The following is an 8,428-nucleotide window of genomic DNA, read 5'->3' as shown; positions in this document are numbered from 1 at the left end:
AACTCGAAAGGAACGATCTGAGAGGTAGGAGCGGAGGGTAAGGAAGTAAGAACGAGGTTAAACACGTGCGACAATTAAATAACATGTTCCAGAGAATAAGACATTTTGGGCTAAATTGTCGGGGGAAAAGTCGGCGCTTGGAAAGGAACAAATAAAATTTTTGGTGTGACCCATGGGTGATTTCTAGGGAGGGACTTAATCCAGACGCGGATAAAGTTGTAGTTATCCAGAAAATCGCGGTACCTAGTGACATAAAAGAAATTCGGCGGTTTACATGAGGTTTGATCCAGAAAAATCTCGTTCCACTCAACAACCTACTCAAGAAAGGAAGGAAGATGATCGTCACCTCGATGATGAAGGACAAAATCAGACGGTGCATGGAGAGGTTGCAGCAAGAGCCAGTACAAGCTTTTCCAGATTTTAATCGGCATTTCGCGATAACCACAGATGAGAGTGAGTATGCGCAAGGAGCGATGCTGTCTCAGGAGGGTGATGGGGGAGAACGCCCTGTGGCGTACGCTAGCAGGCACCTTACGGAAACAGAAAGTAGATACAGCGCAATGGAGCGAGAACTCCTGGGAATATTGTGGGCCGTCGATCGCTTTAGAACATATGTGTTCGGCAGAAGGTTCAAGGTACATACTGACCACAGACCACTACAGTGGTAGGAAAACTGAAGTAATCGTCCGCCAGGATAACTCTCTGGAAGGAGCTACTAGCAAAATATAACATGGAGGTTATATATAAACCGGGCAAAGAAAATGTGGTGGCCGATTGGTTGCCTCGTGCCATAACCACATTACCTGTATGGCCATGTACCAAATTATTTGGTAGACGAAAACCATTGGAATGACCAAAATTAAACATAGTGAGTACGGGAGGAGTAAAATAACGACGATCGCTTTAAGAGTCGCAACCAGGCGTGAAGAATGACCAGATTTGTAGAATGTTGAATAATGCTTCGAAACCTGGAGAAAAGTATCAGCTTTATGTTGGGTATGAAACTGTTTGGGAGAAGATCAAGCAGCTATGGCGTGATGAACTGATAGGAATGAACAGACCATTCATCCGTTGCAAACTGATGGTGGAAACCCTTTTGGAAGAAGAACAACAACCAGAAGTCACTCTAGCGTATCATCAGGGTAAGACTAATCACCGTGGGATCCCTGAGACTATGCAGGCCTTAAAGAGAAGATACTTTTGGCAGGAGATGAGGATGACTATATCGGATGTTGTAGGAAGCTGCGAGGTTTGTTTACGCACTAAGTGCGAGACACATAGGCCTAAAAGAAGACAGGAGAAAACACCTGCCACGGATGCTCCACTCAAAGTTTAACAAATCGACACATTTACATGGAAGGGGTACAAATTGGTGACTATGACTGACCTCCTCAGTAAGGCGGCAATGGCGCACCAGGTGCAAGATTGGTAGCTTCGGAAGCAGTATTGGCAGCTCTGCGCTTGGGGTTTCCGTTCTACGGAGTTCCGGGACGCATCTCATCGGATGGTGGAAGAGAATGTGACAACTCTTTGATATAAAAAGAAATGGTGGACTTGGATGTGATATGGCACCTCAACACACCAGGACACGCCAAAAGTAGAGGAGGTGTAGAGCGGCTTCGCGGAATGCTGAACGATCACTTTCGATTATACCACCTAGACCAAAGCCTGGAACCGGACGTAGCAATGCCAAAGGCAATTGCGGCATACAATCATTCGGTGCACACCGTTACGGGGTTTTCGCCGTTTGAGATCCTTTTCGGGCTTTGTGGAATCCGGCGGGACTAGAAGGGCAAGGCGGCGGACGGTGGCGAGATAAGCAAAAAACATATCACTAGGAAAAAGCTATGGGGAAAAGCCTCGGGAAAATTTAAACCTCATAGATAGAAAGGGAACGATTAAAATTGGGACAATTGTATATAGAAAGTAGGGATCAAACAGAGTTAAGGAGATACAGCGATACTAGGGATCATTCAGGGTGATAATAATAAGAGAACATAATGATGTAACTATTGGAAAAAAAAATTGGTGATCCTAGGGAGTAGTGGCATGCGAAAACCTCAGCGCAGTACCCCACTGCTCCCGCACCCTGTATGCCAGAGATGGCAAGGGAGGGGGATAAAAAAAAAAAAAAAAAAAAAAAAGGGAGGAACTCCAACTCCCTTCTTTGCCGGAATTCATAGGCCGTAGGCACATCAAATTCTTTGATGGGTTGAAAGCCTATGCCAATCCCCTATTCCGAAAAATAACCCCACCCCCAAGACCTGTGAGATGGCAAAGCACGGTCCCTTAGTCGACGTCCTCGCCGAGGGAAGGACTTCTGGCTCTGCAGCCTGAAGTCACCCACACCTCAACACAACCAGCCGGAATGGTCCCTCCCCATTCCTTGTTAGCCCCTGGCAGTCCAGCGACTCATGTAAAAACCGCCTTCAGCGGACCAAGCTTGTAACATCTTATAATGCCGTAAGGCAAACAAAGATAAATTGTATGTAGTGTATATATAATCCTTAGTTCTAAGTAGTATAGATAATTGTATTTGTTTAAATAAATAAAATAGGAGGTAAGAAAAAAAAAAAAGTCAGTCTTTGAGTAACTAGCGAGTTGGTCATTTCTATCTTTTCCCTTGTTTCTGTTTCATTTTTTGAGCTCACAAACGTTTAACTTATATATATAACTATGTAAGTATTGTGTTTTGGAAAATCAAACCTTGATTTTTACACATTTAAAACGTTAAAGTTTTATAGAAATAGTAATAAGAATATTATTGACTACATAATTTTTTGAACAATTAAAATAATAATTTTTATCTTAAGAAATAGTACTTATAAATTTCTTACCTGCTGGACTAAAGATTGTACTAGAAATGTCACTGGATTATTTGCTGCTCTAATAACTTCAACAGCTCTTTCATGACTAGCTTGTCTCAAATCTATTCCATCGACTTCAAGAATACGATCACCAGTCTTTAAAATAGAAGCATTAATTTATTTATTGATTAGAGTAAATATTCAAAGGAAGAGATATAAATTACAGTTGGAATATTATGCTAAGATTCCAAAACACAATCTTTTGTATCTAAAATCTAAAAAAGACGATCCAAATTGAGATAGTTCATCATTTCAAAACAGTGAAACATATACTTATATACTATCTCTATTTGAGACATCCATTTTTTTGTTGATGATGTGTGAAGTGCTGCCTCCATTTCTATATATATTTCTATAATATAATCTTGCAAAAATATCCTTACTTTGAATAATTAAATACTTTTTAAAGGTTATTTATTGAGAAAATTTAAGTTCGAATTGTTCTTATCTTATATTTTAATAAATAGATTTACTCCAATATTTTCAGCATTATTCTTTAACATTATAAATCAGATGTCTTCAATTATTGAAGAGAAATTTTAGAAATACACTTATAGGTTAACTAATTTCTTTAATGTATAAGTACTAAGTTCTATGCATAAGATGCATGGCGTAATTTTCTGGTGTCCAGCAGTTGTGGAGGCTTAGGTTTGGTTACCTTATAATTTATATTCCCTTGATAAATTGAATAAATTTTTTCATATCAATAAAAATTATAATTAAATTATTATTACCTTTAGTTCGCCGGTCTTGCCAGCTGGGCTGTTTGGAAGAATATTTTTTATGAAAATCCCTGAGATAGCACTGCTAGAATCTGGCTTTGAAGTGTATAGATCAACCTAAAGATTATTTAATTTTTCAATTATTCAGTATGATGGCATTAAATAAAATAAATTGTTACTTATTGTCATTTGAACAGTTAAGTTGGTTAGTTATCTACCTACAAGAGCACAACTAGGGCTAGAAAAGGGTTACAATCAGTTTGGAGTATACTTAAAATCTATTTTATATCATATATTTACACATTTAACATTAGTCATTCATAACAAAAAATATAGAAAAAATTTAGACATCTGTCTCAAACGCAACTTTATAAGAAGCCTTATGGATATACTATATAATTTGAGGATGAAATATCTGATATTTTTTGTCTAACTTAACTAAGCCAACAAAGAAAATGAATGAAATAACAAAAAAAAACTTGTACATTTACCACTAACAGTAGAAACCAATATCTCAACTAAAAATAATTGAAAACATTTGTTTCTAATTAAAAAGAATAATCCTGTATACTTTAATTATCATGAATAGCAATCAAATTAGGATTTTTTTATATCCCATCAATAATTGGAAACAGAAGTTTACAAAATGCAATACTCCTGGTGTAGCTTTTATTTATTTGTTCAATGAATCAAATTTAAAATTAGGGTACACTTGAAGATTAAACAGCGCGAAATTTATTTTGAGAAAAAAAATTATATTTATTCATAAAATGAAGCGTTCACTATCATTCAAAGGGTGTTGAAAAAAATACAAAATTTTGAATAATTCAACGGTCTGTTAATCGTAATAATACAATAAAAATATAATACTGATTTTGGTTATAAAAAAACAAATGATTTTACCAAATATTATATTATATGTCTAATAATTATCTTTAGTGTAATTTTAATTTTAGATATTACAACTCTTAAAAGAGTTTTAATTTAATAAATAATAATTTGTTGATAGATTTATAAAATTTGTAAGTGTAAAACTATAAACTATAATAGTAGACATAAGATTTGAAAGTGAACAGATTTTGTTTGAAATGTTGTCTAATAGTGTGAACTAAGCGTAAGAAGTTTGAAGGGTGATGATAAACAATTGAACATAATATTAATTATTAAATAAATCAAAACTTGTATCCTTTTTTGTCTCAACACTTTTTATTTTTCACCAGTCCAACGTTTCGGCCATTTTAGCCATCCTCAAGGACATCTTCAATTATAATTTCTTCCTCACATTAAATTTAGAGTTTACTTTTGCAGGCTATTCTGCCCAGGTCATTCATTAATTATAAGTTAAAAGCCTATTTTTTAAAATTTAAAATCATGGTGTGGATAATCTTATATAAGAAGAATTAAATATTTATATATACACCATATACCATGTATATGGTAGTGAATTTGTGTGGAAAATCTTATATAAGAAGAATTAAAATTTATGATACCAAAAAAGTGAAAATAAATGTTTAACTTTTTTAACATAGTGAACAAAATATTCCTCATCTATCCATACCCAATTGTTCTTAAGGCGGATCTACATGTTGATCAAGCCGTGGCGAACTCACGCATACGCGAGCATGTTGGCTTGGCTTAGCTGGTACAAGTTGGCCTAAGCTCGTTGCCGATCCGTCGAGAGTCCTTTTTTGGACAGAGATCAAAGGGGGTTCGTGAGATCGCTTGTATTATAACGTCTCCACCATTGTTCTTTGTTTTGTTGCATCTGAGAGGTGTTAGGAGGTCAAAGATTATTACTTGTTATAATAACTTTTATATTTAATCTCATTTATTTATATTTAATTTCATTTAATCTCCTTTCATTTTTTTGAAATAAAAATAAAATAATCCCAGTGCAATGGCTAAAACCACTTGTACGTCCACCTTGCTTGCTTCTCTGAAAAACACTGACATGTAGATGGTCCGTTCGGACGGTTCCTTTACCAAGCATTTGTACAAGCCTCCAATTCTTGGCGAGCGGCCAACATGTAGATCCGCTTTTATAAGGTTACTTAGTTTATCATTTTCACATAAAACAGTATCCCTTTTATAAAATTACAAAACCTATCAGCTTTATAAAATGTATTAAATATCTGTTTGATACAGATTTATTTTGTAGCTATACAATAAAAAAATTTTTACAGCTAAAGCTTTATAAAAATCAAAAACTTGAAAATGGTATGGTAAATTAGTATTCAACTATTTTTCAGATCAATCCTTCTCTTAAAATAAAACAGTCCATTCAACTATTCAGTTTATTACTTCAATAAACTGTATGGGTTCACCTTAATATTGATTTATATTTTTCATAAATGAAAATAGTTAATCACTTTTCATTTGAAAGTCTGTATATTGCATGAAAATATCAAAGGACTTTATCAAGCACAGAAGATGGATACATACGCAGAACAGTCAGAACTTTTTACAATGGATCCAAAGAGGGAATACAGATCTAATGGTGATAGAAATGTACTATATATGTGCACCTGATTAATAATGTCATTTAGAAGATCAATGATAGCTATAAGCACTTTGACTGCAACCAGTAATTAAAACTAGAATAATATATTTATTTATTTGATAGATAGTCCATTACAGTTCTAATATTAATACAATATTTCAGGCATTATTTTAGTTAGTACCTATGGAATATTGTCACTTGATATTAATGAAATAGTTTTACTATTACCTAAAGTATACTTCTAGTAAATATAAGTTCTAAAACTTCTACTTGATTTCATTATTAATATACAACTAGAAAAATGTCATAATACTATTAAAACTTGATTAAATAAAGGCTAGTGTATGCTAAATAAGCTTAGATGGTAATTTAGCCAATATTCATCATAAAAGAACAGGCCATAAGTATTTTGGGTAATAAAGGAAAATACAGGTACTATAATAAACTACATCGACACACCTACTCTCAACATAACACCACTAAATAAACCTAATTAGTTGTTAGGTTTATTTCGGAATGATATTTACCTTACCACCAACTATGCTGATACCAAGGCTGCATTTTGGTTCTCTAAAAATTTTTACACATCTTTGTGGACCCCAATGTTTAGAAAATAAAATAGCTGAGCCAGAACTTGTGACAGTCATTGTTCTTTGTTTACTTGATTCCTTAATTTTACGAAGGCCTTCTGTGCTTCTATGAGCTAATTGACTATTACTATTTAAAATAGGTTCACTAATACCTTTACTTAATTCATTGATATGTTCAACATTATAATTAAAACTATGTAATGATTCTAATGAACGTTCCCTAGAGAAAATATTAATTGTATATCTTTGAACAGTTTCAGATTCTTTAACAGAGTCTATAGTATCATCACTAAACGATAACGTACTTTCATCAACTGTAATAACAAATCTAGTATCTTTTGTATTGTTCACTTGTCCTATATCACTAACACTTCTAATATAAGTAGTATCAACACTTTTGTTGTCCAACACAGTTTTTTTCTTAATAATATGATAATCGAAGCTCTCTCTGGAAGTAGATACTTCATGCAATTCCTCTATTTGAATAGGAGATGAAACAAATGTCTGTTCTTCTAGCCAATCACAGTCAACATATTCACTTTCTTTATCACTAGCAGATTCACAGCCCAAAGGACTCAAGATAGGAGACAAATTTTTGGATCTGCTTCCATTAAAAGAAGGCACTGCTTCAGAGGTAGTCCTTAAAAAAAAAAAAATATATACATATATAAATATATACATATATATAGATATATGATAAATAGTGTATATGATAAGAAGTATATAGGATAAGTTCTAGAATCAAACAACCATTGGAATAACAGCTGATAACCTATGTGGAAGGTAAAAAAAATGACAGTATTATTCAAGCATTCAATGTTCAGTTCGTTTCTACTTCTTCTTATTTTAACTTTACTAAGTATTTTAACTGGTGCCGAAACAAGGGAAAATTAAGTAAGTTTTGTTAGTAGTTGAACAAATAAGAAATTTTAAGAAGTCTATAATCTCAAGACTGATACGGTATATTAGAAGATAGGTGAGATTAGTCATAGATTATTGCTTAGATACGGTTATCGCGTTTTTTGTTAGATACCGTAGAGCCATTTATTTAAGGCATAATCATGGTCGAACAGAGTGAACCTATGGAGCAGACTAATGGAAAGAACACCAATTCACCTACTGGCAATCCACCGATCGCTCAGGTGGTCAATAACAATTCTGAGTAATTACAAATAGAATGGACGAGAGTGAAGACGGCTACGGCCACATACTTTAAAACTGCTGTCACAGAATTTGAAAGATCCGGAGGAGAATTAGGGCACCTTAACCATTTTTTAAAGAGAGGAAATCAGATTCATAATCTTATAGAGGCAATAATCGAACCAGGATTGGTGGATGCTCTAAATGCCACGGAATTAAGAGCGTCTTTGGTAGGAAGGGTAAAACGGAATGTGCTAAATACCATACAAGCGGATGAGCTAACTTCGTGGGATGACGTAACTAAAAGGCATACGCAGGAGGACGCCAGACGCCACAGACAAGACAGAGGACGATTATTGTCTCTTCACGGAAGTGAGAAAGTCCAGACAATCAGATTACAGTTTTGCGAAAATATGCTTTATATATATATATATGTATATATAAGTTATAATACGGCAAGGCGTATTGTCCGCCTTAATACTCCCTACCCATGTAAATAAACACCAAGAATGTATATAAGGAGCATTGAGAGAGCAAATAAAACAGTGTTATTCCTATAGTATTGCGTACCGTTATTCTGCCCAACTTCCTACTTTTTTTTAATATTAT

General features: G+C 34.2%; 1 protein-coding gene across 3 annotated transcripts in view; it reads right to left on the bottom strand.

Annotated features, from left to right (window-relative positions):
• Positions 1–2,837: 2,837 nt before the first annotated feature.
• Positions 2,838–8,428, bottom strand: part of LOC106690674 (multiple PDZ domain protein) — a gene marked incomplete at both ends in the record, with an annotated part of 132,413 nt that continues 126,822 nt past the window's right edge. For all 3 annotated transcript variants that reach the window (XM_067049875.1, XM_067049876.1, XM_067049874.1), the window contains 3 exon segments: positions 2,838–2,963; positions 3,602–3,706; positions 6,617–7,319. In XM_067049875.1, coding sequence (XP_066905976.1) covers positions 2,838–2,963; positions 3,602–3,706; positions 6,617–7,319 — 934 coding nt within the window.

This window comes from Halyomorpha halys, unplaced genomic scaffold (assembly GCF_000696795.3).
Source record: "Halyomorpha halys isolate HHAL.00 unplaced genomic scaffold, Hhal_1.1 Scaffold1802.1, whole genome shotgun sequence".
Taxonomy (NCBI): domain Eukaryota; kingdom Metazoa; phylum Arthropoda; class Insecta; order Hemiptera; family Pentatomidae; genus Halyomorpha; species Halyomorpha halys.
This window is presented reverse-complemented; position numbering and strand designations above follow the sequence as displayed.